Source organism: Zootoca vivipara, chromosome 1, assembly GCF_963506605.1.
Source record: "Zootoca vivipara chromosome 1, rZooViv1.1, whole genome shotgun sequence".
Lineage (NCBI taxonomy): Eukaryota > Metazoa > Chordata > Lepidosauria > Squamata > Lacertidae > Zootoca > Zootoca vivipara.
This window is the reverse complement of record NC_083276.1, coordinates 31,222,428-31,246,982: the sequence shown is the minus strand read 5'-3', so window position 1 is coordinate 31,246,982 and position 24,555 is coordinate 31,222,428. Positions and strand designations below refer to the sequence as shown.

Sequence of the window (24,555 nt, the reverse complement as noted above, 5' to 3'; positions counted from 1 at the left end):
ACCTGTATTTACTAGGCGAAAGCCTGCATGTTCCCTCTTACAAGTTAGTGCCAGCTTGATTTGATTTGATTTGATTGATTCATTGATTGACTGATTGAGGCATCTGTGAGGCTCTTGGTGAAAAGAGTATCTGAATTATCTGGTGTATCTGAAGAAGTGCGCATGCACACAAAAGCTTATACCCAGAACAAACTTATTTGGTCTCTAAGGTGCTACTGGACAATTTTTTAATTTTTTTTGTTTATTGGTGAAAAGGAATCAGTGCAGGTGCCATGAAACCATCCTGAAAATGGTAGCCTTGAAGATGACAGATATCCTCTCTTCAACCACCTCATAATACCAAAATGACATCTGACTGCAAATCTAGCAAAAGGTTTGGTTAAACTAATCAAAGGGATTGTTTTCAATGTATATCAAGTGTCCACAGCCACCCTTGTGGGTGTGGGATCTAAAATCAATCTAGATAGAAAGCAGCATGTTCAGGACAAACAGGAATGGTTCTGAACTGAGAAGCACTACTTCACCGTGCTGCAAACAGGTAAGTGTTTACCCAGCCTTAATCCACTGGTATTTAAATATGGTTAGTTCTGGCTGGTTCTTGCCCAATATTTCTGTGTCATGTTGCAGTTTATTTATGGTTTCATGATGTTTTCAACTTCTTCGGTACAGATTGTTCAATACGGAACTGGTTTCCCATCTTAATTTACACTGGCAATCACAAATGCAAAGGATTTGTAGTGTAGGGTCCTTAAAGAATGTCTATAGCTGAGTGCAGAAGTCTTGATTGGCTGGCTGAAATCTGCTGTTAACAAAAATAAGCCACCACAGAATCATTGACCTGTTCAAGATGTATGGCAAAACTCCTGCAGATAACAAGAGAATTAAATCTGGCCTTGAATACATTGTAAGAATCTTTCCCAAATCAGATTGGCTCTGACTGAGAAATCCCTTGGTTGTACAGCAACCTTAGAGGTGATGCTATTAATAATTGCGGGCTTAAGTGAGCAGGAAATTTCCTCCTCTGCATCCGAGTTTTGGTTTATATTTTAGCTCTTATAGTTTTTCTTATAGTTTCATTGTAAACTTTTTCAAGGCCTTTAAAAACTTCACGGTATGTAAACACATACAATACACACACACAGAACAGTTGCATAAATTATGTAGGGCCATTTTGTCACCAAGTTCTCAGTGGTTGTATACATTACAGTGGTACCTCGGTTTAAGTACACACTTGGTTCCGGAAGTCTGTACTTAACCTGAAGCGTACTTAACCTGAAGCGAACTTTCCCATTGAAAGTAATGGTAAGTGGATTAATCCGTTCCAGACGGGTCCGCGGAGTACTTAAACTGAAGCGTACTTAACCTGAAGTGAACATTCTCATTGAAAGTAATGGAAAGTGGATTAATCCATTCCAGACAGGTCCGCGGAGTACTTAAACTGAAAGTACTCAAACCGAGGCATACTTAAACCGAAGGATGACTGTACTTCTTAGTATGAAGAGGAAGTCCAAGTGACAGTTCTGGATTTACAGAAGCTGCCAAGTTTCTGATTTGATCCCAGAATGGCCCACTTTTCCTTAGGATGTTCCTATTTTCATCAGAGAAATGTTGAAGGGTATGTTATTATTGCCCCAACTTCAAGCAGCTACCACCTCAGTCTGCATGATGCATACTTCAGTCATTAGTGACTGGCTGCATTGTTACAACTTAGAGTTAACTGCCTCAATTCTGTTTTGTCTGCTAGCAAAGACACTGACAACGCAGATGGAGTCGAGAGAGAGAGACAGACAGAAGTATTGATAAAGCACTATGTATAATTTGAGGAGAAAGGAACAGAGGGATTTTACCTTTCTTATGTCAGGCCTTATACATAACAGGGAGACATACAACCAAACATACAGAGGGGGAAAACTTCCTCAGAACTACACAGCCAATCAGGGCATGTGATACCTCAGCAAAGAGGTACAGTATACTGCTCAGTTGCTAAGCAGCATTTCTACCAGTTGGCTAGTTGACATTAACAGAATTAACCCTTGAGTTACAAACAATGATGCCTGCTGTTGAACTTCTAACACTATCTTGACTGAAAATAGGGGGATGTGGGGCAAGATAAGGATTCTGATTAACACACTCTGCTATAGAGGGTTAACAGATTGCTTGGCATCCATCAGCCAGGGGAGCAGGTATAGCTGGACTAAAACCTCCAGCACATCCCCTCTTCTGCCATACCACAGTGCAGGTGCCCATGTATCATTCACTGCCAATCTGTATGAGGAGGCAATGAGCTAACCCTGCAAAACCGTTCTTGAGCTCCTACACTTCGGGTTTGGCCCTCAGTTTTATTTTTTAATCACATGCCTGTATGCTGCTCGTTGAGGTATTTTCCAGAGCAGCAATTGTCATTGAACTGTGCAGTATGAAGAACAAGGTGCAACTGGATAGATGCTCAATGATTAATTTGAGATCAAATACATGCCTTCAGAAAATTGACTCAAGTTGAAAAATAAGGGGAAATGCTTCGTTCCATTTGCATTGTTGAGTGGTTCTTAGCCTGTCAGCTTGTGAAGGCAATGATACATAGTCACATTTAAGCTACTTACACAGCAGATTCTCTCTCCAGCCCCCCAAGTTGCTAATGTAAATAAATTCATGCAACATTTTTCTTGGCATTACATTTGTAGGGGCAGAATTATGCCCCACCCACCCAGTTCCCAACATTAATCTCCTGTATTGAATAATAAGCAAATGTGCTTCTGTATTGTTTTGATAACTTTTAAAGTCTTTGACTGAGCCACTGTGAAAAGAAAATACTGCAGATAACACCATGTTTTGACTGTGACACGGGACTGGCTCCAGACATTTAGTTGCTGGTGAGGGAGGGCGAAAAGCTTGTTAACCTTTTCCCCTCTAGACTTCTCCGAAAGTTCCTCCTCTGGGAGTGAGAAAGATGTAGATACCCAGACAAAAGAAGACAAAAACACTCTCGGGAAGCAAAATTGATAAGCTCTTGTTTAGACTGTTGTCATCAACTTCTTGTTATCTTCATGTGCAACTGATTATTGTGGAGACAGGACTAAAGTGAAGGAAGTAGGAGCACAACTGGTGCAGAGAAGATCTGAATCAAAACCAGAGCACAGAAGTAGTATAAAATACCATGAAAATCCTTGCCAGATATTCAGACATAAATTCTCACAGGGTAAGCTCAGTGTTCTAGGGCAGTGCTCCCCAACCTTTTTATCGCCGCGGACCAGCCAACGTTTGATAATTTTACCGCGGCCCGCTGAGGGGGGGACATTGATTGTTTATATTTTATTTAGATTGTATTTAAATGTTCCTTAGGCGGCCCAGTACCAATTGATCCACGGACCGGTGCCTGGTTCAGGACCCCAATATCTTCTGGAACTCTCGTCTTGGGTCCTTAGATCTTCATTTGAGGCCCTTCCCCAGGTCCCTTATCTGAGGGAGGCTCAGAGGGTGATGACAAGGGAGAGAGCCTTGTGGATTCCCATCTGTGGAATCTCCCCAGAGAGGTCAGCCTGGCACCTTTGCTGTCAGTATTTCAGCACCTGGTAAAGACTTACCTTTTTCTCTGTACGCTTTTGATGGACTGAGCTATTTTTGTTCTGCTATTAGTGTGCTGCCAAAGCTTCATGTGGCTGTTACTGGGGAGAGGCGTTGTATGGATAGATAAATAGTAGAGTTGGAAGAGACCACAAGGGCTATCTAGTCCAACCCCAAACAATGCAGTAATATTTTGCCCAACGTGGGACTCGAACCCACGATCCTGAGATTAAGAGCTCTACCAACAGAGCTATCCCAGTGTAGCAGATAGATAGATGGATAGATGGGTGTTTTGTGTGAATTTTAATGGTATAATATTTTTATTTTTATGTTTGTGAATATGTCTCCTGAAGATCTTTTAAATAACAAGCAACTAATACGTTGAAGAGGAAGAGCATATTCTGAAGACAATATCCTCCAAAACCTGCCACTACGAACAATTTTAATTTATCAAATGAAAAAGAAAACTTATGTATGAAAGGTCATTTCCCCCTTATGACCCCCCCCCCAGCCTGGGAACCAAAGATGCATCTGAAGCCCTTTGTCCCCAGTTCATCATTTAAAGGTCCTGTGCTTCATCAGGAGCCAAAGATCTCCACTGGAGAATTAGAGTGAGAGAAGGATGGCAGAGCTTCACAATACTGATTGCACAAACCTTGAACTCGGTGCTATTAATAGCTATTTTCCCATTTGTTGTAGAATGAATCAAGAGAAGTAGCAGGAAAAGCAGGTAACCATAGCCTGGATACCAATATGGAGGGCCGTCTTTACCAGGGGGTGCAAGGGGTGCAGGGCACTCGGGCGCCAAATTCTGGGGGCACCAGGCACCTGTTACTGAAGCCACCTAAGCTCTTAACTATCTACCTGTTATGAAATAATAAATAATTTTGATCAAGCTGGAAAAACAAAATGCATATATACCTAGGTATTACCAAAATGTATACCTACTGTTTCACTAAAGGACTTTCAACTTTGTGCGCTCATTTACCACAGACGGTGGCGCTTGTCAGACTCAACGACGGCGCATGTCATTCACAATGGCGCTGTGATGCAAAATTAACTCTTAGATCAAAATATTATGTTACGTATTGTATTAAGCTGCTATGTGGCAGCGGGGTCAGCGGCACCTTTGACACAACTGATGTTTCTCCTAAGCAGGTGCCTAAACAATACTTATAAGTTTAAATGTGGTGGTGTTGTATACTTAAGTATAAGTGTATTGTAAATAAATGAGCAAATAAAAAAGTTGGTTTCTTTTTCCTCCCTTCTTTCGTAATCGAGATAAGGCGTTAGTAAGCATGGTGTCTGACATAAGCATAATAAAAGTTAATTTGGGGGCTAAACTAAATTTGGGGGCACTGAACAGATCTTTGCACCCTGGCGGCGCATATGCTAAAGACAGTGCTGCCAATATGCCATGATTAACACTCCTAAAGAAAAGAGAGTGAAAAGACGAAAGCCCAGCTCTTCATTTACTAACTAAGAAGAAGAAGAAGAAGAAGAAGAAGAAGAAGAAGAAGAAGAAGAAGAAGAAGAAGAAGAAGAAGAGGAAGAAGCTGGCAGAGGTTGGGCAGCAATTTCCTCTAATGGGCCAGCAAGATGGCATTTGTGTAAAAAGCAAGCTGCCTGACACTGATAAGCTGACATAAAGGCAGGCAGCTTCAACCCTGTAGATTTGTAGCTAGTTCAATTCTGTTATTAAGCGAGAATAAATTACTTGGTATTTATTCATACCTCAGGAAGCTGGAGGCGTTTTGTAAATATTCTACAGTTTACTCCAAAAAGGAGGAACCGACAATGTAATCCCTGGGGGTAAAAGGACTCTGGCTCTCCGTTCCATGACGAAAGAAGCAACTGCCTTAATAGACAAAGTCTAGAATAGAAAGGCATTCCATTTACAAAAACAAACCTGCTCATGTTTGTTACTAGTGCCTACTCAACATTTTGGCCTTATGGAGAAAGCCTTGCATTAGTGGATTTATAAATGTCTGTGATCATGCCATGCATCGTTAGGTATCTTACAGTCTCTTGAAGAATTGGGTCACCTAAGCAACAACGATTGGAATCCCAGCTTAGAAACACATCTAAAAACCACTGGCATTGGTGGGGTGGGGGTACAACACTAGCTTTGAAATAACTCAAAGTAATGTAGGGAATATCCTCACATAGACTAACTGTCTGGGGGAAAGAAATGTCCAAGCTGAAAAGCAGAAGACATGAGCAGCTGAAGACAACGCAGCCGCCATCTTTTCCCCATACAATTTCACATGGAAGAGGCTTCACAAAGAGGCACAGCCACTTTCTGAATGCATCTCAAAAGGGGTTCGTAAAAACAGCCATAGCCATGAAGCTCTTTTAAGCAGCTTAGCATGCTCAAAGAAAGAGGCAGCCGTCAGACCACTTTCTAAGTACTACTTCTCTTTTTTTGTAAAAGTGGGTGGATTTTTAAGGGTGTTTTTTCCACTTTAAAAACTCAGGGCAAAACACAGATTGCTTGGAGGGTAACAAAACTGATATGGGACTGAAATACATCCCTAGTAACCAAGCTTGGGTTACTGCAGATCCTCCAAGTGTCCCTATTTTCCAGGGACGTCCCTGATTTAAGGAAGTTTCTGATTTGATCCTGGAATGTCCCACTTTTCCTTAGGATGTCCCTATTTTCATTGGAGAAATGTTGGAGGGTATGGAGTGATCCGACTCCCAAGCCATCTGAAGGCAATCCTGTACAGTCATACCTCGACAACCGAACGCTTCGACTTCCGAAGGTTTCGAAGCGGCGCTTTGAGAACCGAAAACCTCGGCTTACGAAGACGGCCGCGGAACGGATCGTCTTCGTAAGTCGAGGTACCACTGTATAGGGAAGTTTTGTTGAATGTTGAATGTTTTATTATGCTTTTATATATGTTGGAAGCTGCCCAGAGTGGCTGGGGCAACCCAGTAAGATGTGTGCGGTATAAAGAGTAAAAGTATTATGGAATGAGGCGTCCCTATTTTTATCAGAGAAATGTTGGAGGGTATGTTACTATGATGTTGCAGTGAGATAGGAGTGGGATTGCCATGTGCTGCAAATGTCTTGGGCCAGCCCTGGGAGTGTGTGGGAGAAGGGGCAAAGTTACACGTTTGGTGGCTTGGCCCAAGTCCCACAAAATGATAACTGGGCCCTTTTCAGGAAAGCTTCCCTGCTCTCTTGCAATATCAGCTTAGTGCTGAAGCTGTAGCATGGAAGAAATTCCCAACCCGCACTTACAGTAGTTTTAGCACCAGACCCAATTCAATCCACAGCCACTTCCTTAGTGGAAGCTTTCCAAAACTATCCAGTCTTTGAATACACTGAATTTCTACAACTGCTTACGGGCCAAAATTGAAATGAATAGAGGCACCTATGTGGCAAAGAGATGCTTTGTACCATATTACAGTGCAGTTCCGTTGCACGTACAAAATGTATCCCCAGGTGAGATATAACCTCCATGCTTTTTGCAAGGTTAAGTTGCTCCTAGGCTACTGACAAAAGAAACTTAACATAGTTTCTCATAAAGACAGCTTCAGCATATAAACTGTCCCATTTTTTAAATATACTGACTTCTTCAAGGATGTGACAGAAAAATACTAGACTGAATGCAGACTTAACTTGAATCAAGTTAACATGGTTGTGCTTATTTCTCATTGAGATCAATGGTACACCTGAGTTCATTGATTTCAGTGGACTTAATTGTACTTATCAGGCTAAGAGGGTATAAGCAGACTACTGGTTTTATCTTTTACTTTTTATATAAAAAAAACAAATCTTGATTTAGGAATGTTTTGCACATGTTAACAAGGCACATTAAAAATTGAAAATAAAAAATAAAAAATTAAGCAATGAGAAAAAATACATGAAGATATTATTTGAAGGAACAGGATGCTAAGATAGTGTGACTAAGGAACCACTCCTCAGAGAAAGTAATGGGACTTTCTCCAATATGTGGTAAAATTAACAGGCTGAAAAGATCAAAGGATTTTATGATGTTGCAAAAATACGTTCAGTCACTGAACTAAAATTATGTGTCATATCATTGCGCTAGAGACTGTTTTACAGCATTACTAAACACAGAAGTCAAGTATTTTGTGACCCCTTGATTGTACTGCAACTTTTTGAATAACTGCCATCCTTAGCCTCAACACTTTTGGCTGTAATCCTATCCAAGCCCGTGGGTCTCCTCCAACCATTTCACTTATGCTTAAACAATATACCCGCTCTTGTTATATTAAAACTGAAGGTGGGGGGAAAAACCACCTTCATTTCTACTGCAATCCAAGTCCAAGATCCACTAGAATCAAAATTTGGATTCAGCAGGTCTTGGGCATTCACCTCCTAGAGCAACACCAGCATAAAAAATCCCTCGCCCCAGATGACCTGGAGGTATGCCAAAGTTAAGTCCCTATTCCAAACCATGGTCTGCTTGGTCATGGGACCTTAGGGCCCAATCCTCAGAACTTGGGCCCACTTTCACCTGCCATTTCAGTTGGCAGCAGACCCTCACAGTGGCTCCTGAAAAGTATTTGGAATAGGGTTAACTTGTGCCAGCTTCAGTTACACCAGCGTCCTGTAGTTAGGATTGCTCTGTAAAGCTTCAGTATGCAAGCACATAATTTTTTGCTGATTCGTTATATCAGATGTGCTACGTACTGAAAATATTAAGAGACCTATATGCAGCTTGACAATGATTCCCAAGAGCTCTGATGCTCACACGCTGCCCACCTGCGAGGGTTTCTTCATTCATTTCAACAGAGGAGGTTGCGCTGCACTTGCAAAAGATGAGGTTTTGCTGTCCCCTCTCTTATATGCAAATTAACTTCATTCAGAAGTTTCATTTTCCACCCCAGAGCTCATTTGTGGCTCTACCTCAGTGCATGTTTCCTATTAGGTGGTTGCCAACTTACAACCACACCATGGTGGTGTATCTTCTTCCACTAAAATGGCTGGAGGTGTATTAAGTAGATGTGTCCTACTTTTTTTAATTTAAAAAAATCCCCATAAAATACAGTTTGCTCTGATGAGCCTTTGGATCTGAACAATAATCTCAGCTGCCAAAGAGATGGCCCAGCATGCCTCCCCATGACCCAGGTTGCACTAGTTTGCTTCGTATTGCTTCAATCACTTGAGATTTGAAAGAGGGCGAACAAGTGGAACTCTGAAGAAACCTCATGAATAACTTCACTGGTGTCATGTGTTCTGCATGAGTATGGCTCTGTGGGTTTCAGAATGATTGCTCTCGGTTCAACTTTTCACCAGTGTAAATAAGCTTCAAATCTGTTCCTAATTATCTTGCCTTGAGGCAGGCTCCTGCTGCAATACTTTCTCGGTGTTATTGTTCCAATGTTCCCATCTTCTCCAGCCTGTGATTTCTTATTCTAATTTGTAGCCCTGTTATCTGTACATATGATTACTAGATTATGAAACCCCAATTGCTCTGGTGCCACTGTGAATGATCTTCCTGGGAAATGAGATGCAAATTAAGGCTTAATATAATTAAGGCTGGTTTTGCCTTGATCAGATTTAACTTTTTTTTTCTCCGTTGCCATAGGTTTGATTTGTTCCAGGCCATTGTTTTATTTCAACTTGCTGCTCTTCTTAAAGTACTATAATAGCGTGTTCCAATTTTAGTGCAATATGGAACTAGGAAAATGCTCATAACTTCTTCCACCATCTCAAGTGCATACTTGTTGACCAAATAATAAGCACAGCGTATCAAATAATATTTGTATCCCTCCCAAATAACCACTATGGAAACCTATACATTAAAAAAAACACTCTGGCTTCTAAAATATTTTTCCATACAATTGATGTGCATTAATTGCTACAATAAATCCCCTCAGTCCAAAAACATGCCAAACTCCTTATCTGCAATGAAGTTTTCACTGCCTTCATAGTTGGGTCTCAAGGTTTCCAAATGAACCTTATAATCCCACAAATGAAGAGACAGGTAAAACTATGCCTCCCCTGCAAGAGTCTATACAAATAAGGACCATACACTCAGTTCAGGATAGCAAAGTCCAACTCCTTCACAACTTTCATGAGAATGGCATTGTTCCTACATGCAGGCAAGGCAATCTATATCCTGGGTGTGGGTCCTTTCCTGTGCCTAACACCTAGTTCCATGTAACCTTAAAATAGTGTTGGCACCCTAGGCTCTGGAAATGTTGTTTACCTAGGAAACAATAAGGGAATTAACTTAGACTGTGCAGAAAATATAGGGTGGAATTCAGCATTTATAAGGCTGCCATACATCCAGATTTTCCCAGACGTTACAGGGATTTCAGAGGCGGAATTGATGTCCGGGGGGCATTTCCAAAAGGTGGTGCTTCGTCCTGGATTCCTGGATCTTAACACCTTTGTTAAGCTCAGCAACTGGAGCTCAACAATTTTTAGGGTGTCCTGGTTTTTACTCTTTGAAATATGGCAACCCTAGTGTTGCACTACGATGCATGTTGCTTCAGCTTGCCAGATGAAATAGTCCCCTCTCTCCTCCCCCTTGTTCCCTGCTCTGTGGGTTCATCCAAGCCCCCAAACCCAAGCCAAATCCACCTGTACATATTCCTCAAGTAAATTTCAGGACATTATTAATGTTGTAAACTTTTTTTTCAGTTCCTAATAAATTAGCATTTTCTGATACCACTGCTCTCAAGATTTGATTAACATTTCTGGAAATTCTGTGTCAAGTCAAATAAAGGTTATAATGCATCAGCTTCCTGTTCTAGAAAGTCCATCCACAGATGTTCGGATGGATATGGGTTTATTTGTTTTTTATTAAAATTTGATTTATTAGGAAAATAAATATAAAGGATTTCTGTATTTTAATGTTTTGTTGGAAGCTGCCCAGAGTGGCTGGGGGAACCCGGCCAGATGGGTGGGGTATAAATAATAAATTATTATAAAGCCAGTTTTCTAAACAGCAAAAGGTTTAGGGAAGCTTTTAATGTTTAATAGATTCTTGTATTTTAATCTGTTGGAAGCTGCCCAGAGTGGCTGGGGAGGCCCAGCCAGATGGGCAGGGTATAAATAATAATAATAATATATTATTATTATTATTATTATTATTATTATTATTATTATTATTATTATTAGCGAGGGTCCCCCAAAAACATTGACCATGACTTTAACTATGATAGGGGCTGCACTGTACAAACTGTATTTGTTTGTTTTTGATAGGTTTCTGTCCTCCTGACCCAATCGCAATAGATAGTATAAGGGGAACATATGAGGAAAACATTGGTTGAACTTTCCCACTCCCTTTTTTTTAAAAAAAAAAAAAAGGTGGGGGGTTATATCTAATAAATATTTAGAGCTGGTTCTTGGTTTCGTTCTTATACACTCCCTTGAGTGCATGCATGTGAGCCATTTATCCTTAATGAAATGTTATGCCCCTGAAAAATGTGTGTGAATAATCCACAAATATGTGTGTGATCCATAGGTCTTTCATTCCCTAGTCCCAATTGGCATCCTGCGGGGAGGAAAGAGTGTTGGTGTGTCTAAGCTTAAGGGATTGGCTGCCTGGTAACCGTTCTTTAAGCTCAGAAAACAAAAGCCCCATTTTGTTTTCAATTTTGTTAAACAATTGAGAATCAGAAGCCCTTGCCAATCTCACACAAATCACCCAAAGATCTATTAGTAGATCCCACTGCCCATCCCCTAGTTTAGGGGTTCCCAACTATGGGTCACGGAGCACCAGTGATTTGCAGGTTTTCTTCATGTGATCTGTAGCATGTCTGTAAAAATACAATTAAAATTCCTACAGCACCCAGCACAGCACATTACAACTGCTACAAGAGAAAGAATTTTTTTTTAAAGCGGTCTGCCAAGACCCTGAGCAATTTTCACACAGGCAAAAGAGTTTAGGAACCATTTCAGTTTCCCAGGCAAAAATCCCGTCATGGAGATGAAAGCAGTTTGTATCCAGGGCCAGAGGCTAGGCAGATCAGAAAGCCTTTAATCTAAAGGGCATCTTACACAAGCAAAGCACCTGTATGAAAGGCAGAAATAAAGCAGAAAATCCATATCTGTGTTTGCTGATTCATTACAGCATTTGACACTCAGAACACATGCATTGATTATCTTTCATGCAATGCAATCTTTTTAAAATGATGCTTTATGATTCCCTTCAATACCAGTGGATTGTAGAATTATTTCTGGGAAGTCTACTCAATGATGACAACTTACTTTTTAAGGAAAAAACCAACGCCCTTTCATATGCAGCCACTCGAAGTGTCATTTTGACTTGCCAAGTACAAAAAGCAGGAAAGGACAAATACATTTTAACATTAAGATGCCAGATACAAAGCCTAGTAATAGATTACAGTATAATCAGAGCTGACTTTACCAACTCCAATAGAATTACACCGGTCTTGGATACCATTTGGATCTGAAGGGAAATTGTAGCATAAGCTGCTACTGCCCTCTTGAGGTTTCCAAAAACCTGCTCAGAAAGAGAGTCACATGCTAAATGCACTTCCACGATTCCTTTCAGAGACTGTTTTGTGTTGTTTTGATAGAACACAGTCGCTGATACTGCCATTTGAAGGGGAAGTGCAACACAGGAAGAGAGTTCCTAATCTGTCCCCCTTCTCCTGAAGATCAAGACTGTCATACTGTTTTTACTTCCACTAGAGAGAGATTGGGAGGCGGGTGGCTCTGTGGTTTAGACCACAGAGCCTAGGGCTTGCCGATCAGAAGGTCGGTGGTTCGAATCCCTGCGACGGGGTGAGCTCCTGTTGTTTGGTCCCAGCTCCCCACCAAGCAGTTCGAAAGCACGTCAAGTGCAAGTAGATAAATAGATACCGCTCCGGCGGGAAGGTAAACGGCATTTCCGTGCGCTACTCTGGTTCACCAGAAGTGGATTAGTCGTGCTAGCCACATGACCCGGAAGCTGTCTGCAGACAAACGCCGGCTCCCTCGGCCTATAGAGCGAGATGAGCGCCACAACCCCAGAGTAGTCAGGGGTACCTTTACCTTTACCTAGAGAGAAATTAATGCCTGTATCTTTTTCCCTGGGGTTGTATAAGGGGAGAGGTAGCACCTCTGGTGGGGGACATGTCGTGGTCCTTCACGGGTAGTTTAGCAGCTCTCCCCTGTGGCTCCTAGAAGCTGTCAATATGCGACAGTGGCCACATCCCAGGAACAGCTTTGACTAACCGGCTAAGCCAGGTAAAGGTCTCAAAGATCTCAAACCCTTGTTGCCTTAGCTTAGGGACTTGCCCTGCATGCCAAGACCGGCCCCAGTTGAGCCAATAGTGGGTGAAATGGCCAAGGCGGCAGTTTCTGCATGTGCTGTAGAGGTGAGGGGCAGATGGGGGCTTGTCAAGCTGGGAAGGTAGAATCATAGAATCATAGAGTTGGAAGAGACCACAAGGGCCATCCAGTCCAACCCCCTGCCAAGCAGGAAACACCATCAAAGCATTCCTGACATATGGCTGTCAAGTCTCTGCTTAAAGACCTCCAAAGGAGGAAACTCCACTATACTCCTTAGTAGCAAATTCCACTGTCGAACAGCTCTTACTGTCAGGAAGTTCTTCCTAATGTTTAGGTGGATCTTCTTTCTTTTAGCCCATCTAGGAAAAAGAAAACTCTGATCCTAAACCTCCGCTTCCTTGCAGGATTTCTTCAGGAGAAGAAAAGGCAAAAGAGTAAACCCTACACAAATCTGGAGTGGGGTCCCTAAGATGGTAGGATGGCATGTTGTATGTCTCCTTCTGGCAACTCCTGCAGCCAAGCCAGTGTCAAAAGTATTGCTCTGCTTTCCTTTGGACTGCACCAGTGAGGCCAAGAGGGGGTATTGTCTGGTTAGCCAAAGACCTCCATACACAGTGCCCAGGCTTGAGCCCTGGGAAGGTCACTTTGGTGCTGCTAATGCAGCAGTTCGACTTCACGCCCCCCCCCCCAGAGGTGCACTCCATTGTCTCTTGGCACAGATGCCAACCAATTTCTCCCAGTTGGTTTTTATCTTCCCCAGTGAAAAGAAAAGCAGCTGCCAGATGATCGGTGAGGGACAAAGGAACCCAATGGAGCTGCGGGTCTTTCAGTAAAACAAATGCATTGTCTCTGCTTCCCATCTCTCTCTCTCTCCTGCAACCTCCCTTCAAATGAGTTTAGAATTCATCCAGCCCTAAACCTATGTCACTATGGGGCATTCATGTCAGGCAGTAAGACCAATCTGGGTGGATAGAATACACATAGGTACTGATCGGCCAACAGGAAGCAAAGTTCACATTCCCTCCTGGCTAGTATCACAGCTACCTAGAATATCTAAGTGTTACCTCCATAACAGCGATAAAGCTAAGGGGCTAGATCACATGAGGCTGAGAGATTTAAAATGGCCAGTGTTTAGATTTAGGCAGGGAATCTGTGGCTCAAAGGCAGTTCGTTAGGCAAATCCTTTGAGAAAAAGGCCAGTGTGTTGGTGACAAGAATACACATACTGTTCCCAGAGTCAATGATGCTACGGTACTAGGTAACTTTTTTTTCCTTGCACTTTAGTGCTGAGACCCATCTCAAGGGCTAGATGAAAACATTTGGGAGTATGTAGTTTGAGCTCAATTCAGGTCCTTTTGCTCAAACTTACGCTAGTCAGCAACAGCCTGCCAAGTGTGGTTGTGAGTTCTGCTAGGGGGAAGCAGTATAAGATTGTTTACATATAAGAATACATTTTTTATTTATTAAATGATTACGATCAAATTCAGCTATTGCATATAGACATAGGCTTACAAATGCAACCATCTGTTCTATACATAAAAACTTTATTATTAAAAAGCAAATATATTTGTTCTCAAGGAAACAAAGCTAAAATGAGTATTACCAGATTTATTACAATTATGGTGTGTACTGTGTAATACTGCTTCAACAAGAATCATAACCTGCATAATTTATAACAAAACAAAAGCAGAACAAAAAAACAAGCACCACACAATGTCATAACATTATATGGCTATAATAAAATAAGCATACTTTACTTATGGAAATAGGCAGCAATATGTTTTTGTTTATGGTACTACACTATGCGTTTTTCCCTGTGTAGACACTGTGGACAGGTGCAGGACATCAATTTTTCTCCTCTGTTTTGAAAACACCCAGATTTGATAGTGTTTTAATTAAGTGTAGTAATTACAGGCTTTGCCAGAGATTATCCAAATGATTGTCAAATTGTAAACTTTGGATAACAATTGACAATTTTGTTTCAATTTTTGCTTGTTCAACTTCACTTAGAAAATATAGAAAAGATTTCCTAACAAAAAAACAAACAAAAATGAACACTTACTAATCCATCAACAAACAGCTGATTGCAGAAAATAAATAGTTTTCGATTTCAAGAAGTTGGATTTATAGCATTTTATAGTCACTTTCTTTGTTCTTTTCTAGCCAAGAAGAATAAACATGAATATGCCAGAAGGCAAATCATGAAAGCCCATTGCTGACAATAGACTTTTTTTTTACATCATTTAGTGTTTCTGCAGTGCAAGCCAGAATAATAATTTCGACCGTTCAAATATAAAAGATAGTACAAAGTTATAATCAATGGACTAAGACAAATGACAGTAGCATGGAAACCAAAAAAGCTCCTTCCCCCTCCCGAATTATATCTGTTTGGTTTACTTTTCCAAACTGTAGTTTGTACTTAGGCCTTTGATATGCTCTTTTTCTGAAAACTACACTACTTTAAGATGTAGTTAGGCAGCTTGCAACACATCAGAGCATTTATTTTACAAGTACATCAAATGGAAAATAAAGCTGAAATGTTGATTCAGCTAATCAACATCTGTTGCACTCCACACTTAGGCAGCACTTGATACAGCAAGTTTCTTCAAATGATCCATGAAAACCTGCAAACTGACATCGTCTGTGAGAATGGGTGCTCCAGATTCCTATAAGAAAAGGGAAAGCGTTAGAAAATATGTCAAATCCATTAAGCAAAGCCAAAATGTTCCATGAGAACATGTACTATGAAAATCAGTAAGTCTATTCACTGTAATTAAGTAACTAATATACCTCCACATTTTCCTTTACTAGACAATTAACAGCTGTTCCAATAGGGGCAACAGCAGTCGCAGTCGCAAGGGGGAAAAATGGGTTATCAATGGCTTCTCCTAACTGGCAACTGTCCCCTCAGCAAATATAGAGAAGACAGGCAGCAGAATGGAACAAAGAAATAAGAAAGAGCGCAGAAAAGCTTCAAAGCACAAGATGAGCAGAAAAAGCAAGAAGAGAGAGACAGGGTTTTATTTATTTTTTACGAATAGGGAAAAGTTGACAAGAGAAGCAAAGCGCAGTAAACACGCACACAGAGGAACCGCAGGAAAGAAATTGAAAATATTGAAAGGAAAAAAACATTTAACTGACAGGCACAGAGAATCGGGAGGAAGGAGCTGTTTCACCAAGGCAGGAGAGAAAAAACTGAGGGGATTCACTCCAATTCTGCTCTCCTGCCTTCCTCATAGCTTGTGACCATTACCCAACCCAGTTAACCCTTCCTTATCCCACTGAAAAACAACTTCTGAACCTGGCATTATTCATTTAGCTGGAACGTAGGAATCTGCCACACAGCACCTCAGATACAGTCATACCTTGGCTGACGAATGCCTTGGAACTCCTATGTTTCGGCTCCCAATCAATCAAAAACCAGAAGTGAGTGTTCCGTTTTTCGAACGATTTTCAGAAGCCGAACATCCAGTGCGGCTTCCACAGCTTTTGATTGGCTGCAGGATGCCACACCTTGGTTTTCGAATGGTTTGGAGAGTCAAACGGACTCCCAGAACACATTCTGTTCGAGAACCAAGGTACCACTGTAATTGGCCCACCTTCCTCAATATTGTCTGCACTGTATAGTCTACATTGTCTACAATGAGTAATAGTGATTCTCCAAGGTTTCAGAAGTATTTTCCTGTGACCTTTTGCATATTAAGCATGTGAACTACAGCCATAGTGCTAGATCCTCCATGAATCTGCTAACCTTTCTTTAAGGTCCAATGGTAATGAATTTCATACAATATAAGCTTTTAGCCTGTCTCCGCTATTCAGTTTCATCAACAAAACTAGCTTTAGTACATTTTTTACTGAGAACAATCTTCACCTCTACTTTCAATATTTTGTATCTTATCAGAACTCCCAGAAGGCGAGAAACACATTGTTTCTAGGTTGCGAGAAATGCTTATTTTGAAGGGCAACAAAAAAGCAACATAGCATTTCCTTAATCTGGATGGCAACTTTTAAAAATACTGTATTGTTTTTGACATTCAAGTTTTAATATTGGTAATCGCTCCCTATCTGATTAACTATCAAATTGCTTTATGAGAGTTAAAGCAGGAAACATTATTTCTATTATCTTAGCTTTTTGGTTAATCCACCTGAAACTTACCTGACCCCAGGCATACATATTATTGTGAGTCTGAGAGGGATTCACTTTAGAAAGCAGAAAACGAGCCTTTAAACAAAAAGAAAATAAAGTTATTCTAAATAATTTTTACAGTCCAACAAGAATAACCACCATGTGACCTGCCATTTGCAGGCTCCCCTGAGGTGCCTGTTATATAGTCTGCATTTAGAGAATCCTAGCTTTTATTTATTTTTAAAGCTTTTAGTTTTTGTATTAAATATTAAAAAGTGCTAAGTGAGCAGCAACAAGGTATAAATGCACACAGCCCTACCACATAAAGTTGGCCTGAGAAGACTGAATGAAGGTGAGCTATGTTCTGGGAGCCTATGCAAACAATAGTAAGGGGGTTGCTGCTTGTCTTGTCTAAATCCCACCAGAAAACGGGGGGGGGGGGAGACTGAGTCATGAACATCTAAACGCAGCTTATATCTTCAGCCCAGCACATGAGCCATCACATGCTCAGTATGCTAGAAGTTGAGTCATAATTCATACCTCTTTCAATTACATGAAACTTGAAAGTTTATTAATGCAAGTCCAATATTGATTTGGCCTGTCTTGCATTTAGCAAGATGATTCCATAAACCAGTGGTTTTCAACAAGTGTGCCATGGCACCCTGGGGTGCCCTGAATGATGGTCAGGGGTGCAGCGGGCAACACTGGCCTCTGTCCCTCTTTCCTTCCCTCTCTTCCTCTTGTGCCCTCTCGTGTTTCTGCCTCCCAAAGGCTTGCACAGCTGTTTGTTGCAGCAGCTGTGGCTAAAAACTCCCCAGGCAAATGTTGCCTCTGGGGCTGGCCAGGGGGCGCTTCCCAGGCCCCTATGGGGCAGTGGGAGGAGGCACCTCTCTTTGGGGTGGGGAGGCAGCTCAGAGACCAGGGGTGGCAGCTGCAGCTTTCCAAAGGAGAGGCGAGAGGAGAGGAGGCTGAGGGAACACTCCACAAGGAAGGATGTTTGATAAGGGGTGAGAGGCTGCCAGCTCTGCAGGCAAGGGGTGACATAACTGGGCTCCTGAGCCCCACAAGGGTGCTGCAGAAATAATGTAGTTGGTCAAGAGAGCTGTGGACCCCAAAAGATTGAAAACCTCTGCCATAAACTGAAGCAATAATGTTTTACCTGACTGCCTCCATGCTCTGTATCTATGTATCGTGGCATTGGAAATCTGGAATGTAGAATTTCCTGTGCATCATCTGCTGGAGCCTGGAGCAAATGGCGGAAGTTTTCGTACTCTGGCATATCCTGGTAGCCTGACTTGCGCCACTGAGCTATGGTCTATAGAGTATTAATTTAACACACATTGTTTTATTCATTCAAACAAGTTTTATATAATCAAAGTTTGAGTAGGAAGCAGTACGAAATCTTGGGGATCTGGTCAGTCAATTAATGCTTTAGCAGTGATTTAATCACCAGAATTACACTATTGTAATTATATTTTTACCAAGAGCAAATAATAACTGTGATATTCCATTATGTTCTGAATAACAAATGCTCAATAGTTTCTCATTTTTCAAGCAGCAGCTCTGCCACAGCAATCATACATGATACCTAGTGCCATCATCCTCAGTGGAAGTATGCCATACAGTTGTGCTTCGACTTATGAATTTAATCCATTCCGAAGGCACCTTCGTAGGTCGAAAAATTCGAAAAGCGCCATTAGAAACGCGATTTCCCATAGGAATGCATTGGAAACGGAAAAATTCGTAAGTCGAAGCAACCCCATCTAAAAATTCATAAGTCGAAAAAATGCTATCTAAAACCGCTGCGGTTTCCGTTCAGATGTCGAGAAATTTATAAGCGTGCGAAAAATTCAGTTGTCAAGTCATTTGATGTACCACTGTAGTAAGTAGTCATAGAATTGCCTACTTAGTGTTATTTGTTAACTGAAATACTTCACAAGAATGTATGTTTACTGACAATAGCAACTTCCATGACTACAGCAGGTAGCGAAAGTATTAGCTTTCAAGGGCTCAACTTATAAGGATTTTTGTCCATAAGCACTTTCATAGAAAATTCAAGTACCATGATGGCCTTGAGAAGCTACCAATATGGACACATGACAGAGCTCTACCCCAAAAGGCTCTGTGATGGCCTCTGCAATGTTACAGTAAGGTTTCTGAGCCCTCCTCTTCCCAGAAGCAACTCCACATGACAAGCAGCTCCTAAAACTGGACAAAGCATAAGAAATGGCCTCCAATATAGAGCCATTGCCATGTGTGGGTTACAGCCACTAGTCTTAATAAGTACAGTGGTACCTCTACTTACGAATTTAATGCGTTCCGAACACACATTTGTAAGTCAAAAACAATTGTAAGTTGAATCCCATATGAATGCATTGGGAGAAAAAATTCATAAGCAGAAGCAACCCTATCTAAAAATTCGTAAGTAGAAAAAATCCTATCTAAACCGCATCCAAGATGGCGGACGGAGCTCCATTCGTAAGTAGAGTTATTCGTAAGTAGAGTTATTCGTAAGTAGAGGTAAGTAGAGGTATGCCCAAATAGTAGGATATGGAAGCCAAAGTGACTTGATCTTACCTCTCCATGATAAATAAGGATCTGGAAAAAGGTGTCCATGAGAAGAATGCGATCAGGCAGAATACTGCTGCTATCTAAAAGAACAGGCTAATATAAAAGGAGAAAAGTGTCTTAACTACATATACAAAACAGATATATCCATTTCTTAAAATTCAGCTTTCTCCGTTACATTTAGCAAGCCACATAACATGAGGAAACAATTGCTCCCAAAAAAATTCCAGTACAAAACTGCTTTACATTTAATTTAAACTTTAATTTATTTTCCCAACAATACACTAATGAGTCTTTTTCATTTTTGAGTTTTCTTTTTGCAGCTATTCATACACACTACACCAACACACCTCTGGGGGTCCATTGAAAGAATAGGCATATAGAATTGGCTGGACCATTATAAGGGACTGAGTCAGATCTTGGCGCATGAAATGATGGCGATAGTAGGAACTTTCATCAGGACTGTTGTTGAAGACTTGCAAAAAAGGAGATCTTCTTAAATGGAACATGAACTGCAAAATAAAGCAAACCAGAAATTACCCCACTGTTTCTTGTCCACAAACCCAGCTGTGTCAATAGTAGCAACGTTTCTTTCCAAAAAGATTTGATACTGGTTTATGTCGCTGTGTTTAGTGACATCATCTAGCTTGCCTGGGACATAAAGAAAGACAACCTACAAATTGGTAGGGTAACAATTCTGATAGCAAGGAAAAGACCAGGTGTTACCTCTGTGGCCAACAAAACGATAGAAAATCACAGGAAAAAAATGTACTTCAATTTTGTCTGTTCATTGGACTGTAGTCTAATGCCTTTGTGAAATGAGGTGTTTAGGGCTGCAAGTCCTGTGAAAATTGTTGACATTGCATGTAATTTACAACTTATGATTACTGCACTCTTATACTTGTATGTATGCTAGTGGTATAATATGTCGTTTTATGTTTAAAAACTGCACACACTGTTCTTGTAGGTGTTGTATACTTTTTCATTGTGGACCAAAATTCCCTTTGGTGATCTTTTTACAGTTATGATGTTCTACTGAAACAGGAAAATTCTCAATGAAGGCATAATTTTTAAACATGAAAAATTGTGCTATACTTAACATCACGCTTAGATGTTTATATTTATAGCATGGTTTATATTTATATAAATGCTCTCAAGTGTTTAAATTAATGGCAGTCTTGTGGCCAACTAGAATGATACAGTATTTTTTTTAAAGTAGTGATTTAAAAGTCTAAGAAATTCACAACAGCAAAAGGCTTAGAATGAGAAATACTATTCAGTTTTATGTTGTACTGCGTCACAAATCCCAAAATGCTTGAATGAAGCATAACTTTTTTTAAAAAAACTGCAAACTATCTAATCAAGGACACTTAGACATCTTACAATAAAGTGAATATAAGCATCATAGTGGATATAGAATGTTCTCTATTTCAATTCATTCATACTCACCTGTGGGTAAAGGGAAAAGGTTTCTGAAAATCTGAAGGAACTTGGATCATCCTTGTGATATTCTCCGAATTTCTGACACTGGATAAATTTTTAAAAGTCTTGTAAGTTTTCTGTGTGACACTTCAAATACTATCATGACATTTTCAGAAATAAATACTTCTACTTTCACTACATTACAAAACAACCTAACTTCACAGAAGTAGCATGGGAAGGCTTCTAAAATTCTGTTCAAGCGTGTCAAGCACATAGTTACATATAACCAAAATGCTTCATTCAATACCAAATGTTTAAGACCCACAGATTTTGTGGAAACATTCACATCAACTTTAACAGTTGGGAACAACCTTAATGTTTGTATATTATTTTTCGGCTCTCAAAAGAGGGAGGAATACAACTGAGGCTTCCAGACAATTAAGTTTTACTTGAGCAGTATATCTATTGAGAAAAAACATGACTTTAAAAATTGTGGAGTGAAGCTTTGAAATGCAAGAGTTAGAGAGGTAACTACAACAAGCAAAACCTTTGGCTTATTTATGTTGGCACTACCCTGTTTCCCCTATTTTAAGACGTAGTCATAAAATAAGCCATAGCAGGATTCTTAAGCATTCAAGGACTATAAGCCATACCCCGAAAATAAGACATAGTGATAGGTGCAGCAGCAATGCCAGCTGCGGCAGGAGAGGGGGAAAATAAGGACACCCCCCCTGAAAATAAGCCACAGTGTGTGTGTTTTTGAGGAAGAATAAATATAAGACGGTGTCTTATTTCCGGAGAAACACGGTATATAGTACAAAGTAGATCCACTGTGAAAAGCCTTCTTTATCATCCTTCTAATATCTTTCAACAATTTCCTTTGCAACTTTATACATTGTATATAAGCAAGCCAAATTTACATCTAGCACTAGAAGCACATGGCTTAAAACTATTCAAAATATACATTTCTCAAAATGTAACTATGTATCAGATTGCAGTCTTAGGAACGAACTAGATGTGGCATCATTCACACAATCATCAGTTGCACAAATGTTTGTTTGTTTTTTAAAGTAAATAATAGGAGCAGTAGCCCATTCTGGATCAGGACCTCCATATCTGCTATTTGCACTGGGGGCAGAGAAGGCAGATACAAGTCCCAGGTCCAGTCCTAATCTCTCCCTAAATACAATCTCAGATGGGAGGAGGAATTTTAAATTTTAAAATATTTGTAATGCTTTACCAGTCTAATGAGCTGTCTGTCCAACCACCTAAGAACATCGGGTCCTTCCTCTGTCTCAGCCCTGTACACTGCCAGCCTGGCCATAAGAATGGCAGCCGCCTCCTGGTCAAAAGAAGCAGCGATGTTTTGAATCTGTGTCTGAGCATCAGCCCAACTGCAAAAGAATAGCATTTGTTTACCACACATGTCATCAGAGAGAAGCAAAAACGTATCAGTTTAATAACGAACAGCTCCAATCCATGTTGCTCCTCCAAATCAAAACAAAGCTCCCTTACGCAATTAAGAGAAAATAAAATATGCAGGAAGCTCACTATGCAGCAAATACAACAAATCTGTTAGAGCCAATTTAGACATTATGCCAGAAGCAGGCCTTGCAGAATCATCAGCAATTCATGATCCCCTGAAGGAAAGGCATCATATAGCTCTCTGCACACCATGCTCTGAATCATAATCACACACAACCCACCTCCATGGTTGCTAATGTGATCATGCATTTGTGGAGGTGTAGGAAACTGCAATGATTAGGTATCCAATTCAATTGGCACTGGCTGCCAATCTGCAATCAGGTTAAGTTCAAGGTGCTGGTTCTGCCATATAAAGCCCTATATAACTTGGAATCCAGCTACCTAAAATAACATCTCACCCTTCATATACTCAATCAATCACTGTGCATTCTGCAGTGAGGGCTTCCTGCAGATACTATCTCATCAGGAGATACATCTCCATATAGAAATGGGGCCTCTAGTGTTGGGGCGCCTACTCTTTGGAATTCCCTCCCATTAAATAATAGTTTGCCTTTTCAGCACCTACTGAAAAGCTTCCCTTTCCAAAAAGCATTTCAAGTGGAGAGTTCTTTCCCAGGCCTCAGCTGTACTGGATTTAAGATGTTTTCATTGTTTCTTGTTTATGTGTCTGCTGCCCTGGGCTCCTTCGGAATAAATAAATATTGGCAGATTAACAAGAATCAGGTGCTCTGCTGTGCATGAATCAAAGTGCTTTCCACTGGTGTAAAGTCAGCATTACATACAATGTCAGACCTTACATACATAAGGTCTACCTTCTAAGCAAAATACGGTTTGTTAAACAGTGTGCATGCCACACAAATTTCTAGAATATAACACATGAGAAGTTAAGGCTTACTTTCTGGCAACAGTGGTCACTCTAATTCGTCTCTGTCCACTCGAATGCTGGTACTGAGTCACAAACTGGATTGCACCTCGCCCACCCTGAGGAATTGGAGCATTGTGCTGTTTCGAAGGGTAAATGGTGAAGAGATTAAATCAGAGGACAGAATCACAGGAACATTGTGCAGCATGATCACCACATTAAGAATCTCATCACTGCCACTGTCAATTCTATAATTAGAGGTTATCTGACAGAAGCTACTTTAATAACTGCAATATGCTGTACAAATATGAAAAAATTAAGTCAGTAAGCTTACTGCTTATCTTTAGCTACAATTTAATTCAACACTGGAGCAGCTTCCAAAACAGAGTGCTTTAAGTAGAGAAAATACTATAGGAGATCTACAAATCTGAAGGCAGGACAGGAGCACAGGAGATGAGACACGATAATATGTATATGTATATAGCTACTTAGAGCAGCCAAGTGCTTCACAACCTCAGTATTTCTTACAAACAGCCCTATAAGGTAGACAAGTATTACTACCCTCATATTGCAGATGTGGGCTAAAGGCAGGCAAACTACTAATGACGCACACAGAGTTCATTACACAGGTGAGAACTAAACCAGGGAGTTCCTGGTTTGTTGCTTAATGCCTTATGATACTACAAGCTACAGTAAGTCTCATAAAATGCTCCTAATTAAAATGAGGGAAACTATAATTTGCTTTCCCCCCTCCCCGAGTGGTGAAACACACAACACATAATTCTTGAAAGAAACTACAGTGGTACCTCTGGTTAAGAACTTAATTCGTTCTGGAGGTCCATTCTTAACCTGAAACTGTTCTTAACCTGAGAGCACGATTTCTGTTCTCATCCTGAAGCAAAGTTCTTAACCCAAGGTAGGCCTACTATTTCTGGGTTAGCGGAGTCTGTAACCTGAAGTGTTTGTAACCTGAAGCGTCTGTAAACCGAGGTACCACTGTACTTTTGTAGACCACATCAGCTACTTCCTCACAAGCTCCAATTAAAATGGGGAGGAGGAAGTGGGAATTATGCTTTGTCAACCACCTGCCTCAGAAAAATTATTTAAATATGCACATGTGCTCTTAAAAAATTATCTTACCTGATTAACCACCTCAAAATACAATCCTAGGGTTGTGGTAGGATTAAGTCCACAAATCTTCCACTGACATGTACCTCCTGTTCCTATCTCCTGCAAAAATATTACAAATAATTTTCAGCAAAAGTTACATTTGCTATACACAGCAAATTGTAGGATTTGGGAAAA

The 24,555-nt window shown here is 40.6% G+C and overlaps 1 protein-coding gene across 2 annotated transcripts in view; it reads right to left on the bottom strand.

Annotated features, from left to right (window-relative positions):
• The window catches only part of SEC23A (SEC23 homolog A, COPII coat complex component), a 563,646-nt gene that overhangs the window by 520,633 nt on the left and 18,458 nt on the right, over positions 1-24,555 (bottom strand). Inside the window, exons 12-20 of one of the 2 annotated variants that reach the window (XM_060272849.1) lie at positions 24,391-24,480; positions 23,284-23,390; positions 22,144-22,297; positions 20,931-21,008; positions 19,832-19,993; positions 19,491-19,577; positions 18,073-18,228; positions 16,944-17,009; positions 14,313-15,453 (exon numbers count right to left, since the gene is read on the bottom strand). In XM_060272849.1, the coding sequence (XP_060128832.1) occupies positions 15,364-15,453; positions 16,944-17,009; positions 18,073-18,228; positions 19,491-19,577; positions 19,832-19,993; positions 20,931-21,008; positions 22,144-22,297; positions 23,284-23,390; positions 24,391-24,480 (990 nt within the window). In that variant the 3' untranslated portion in view covers positions 14,313-15,363. Of the gene's footprint in view, positions 1-14,312; positions 15,454-16,943; positions 17,010-18,072; positions 18,229-19,443; positions 19,578-19,831; positions 19,994-20,930; positions 21,009-22,143; positions 22,298-23,283; positions 23,391-24,390; positions 24,481-24,555 lie in introns of those variants that run through there. The other variant, XM_060272851.1, reaches the window with a different exon arrangement.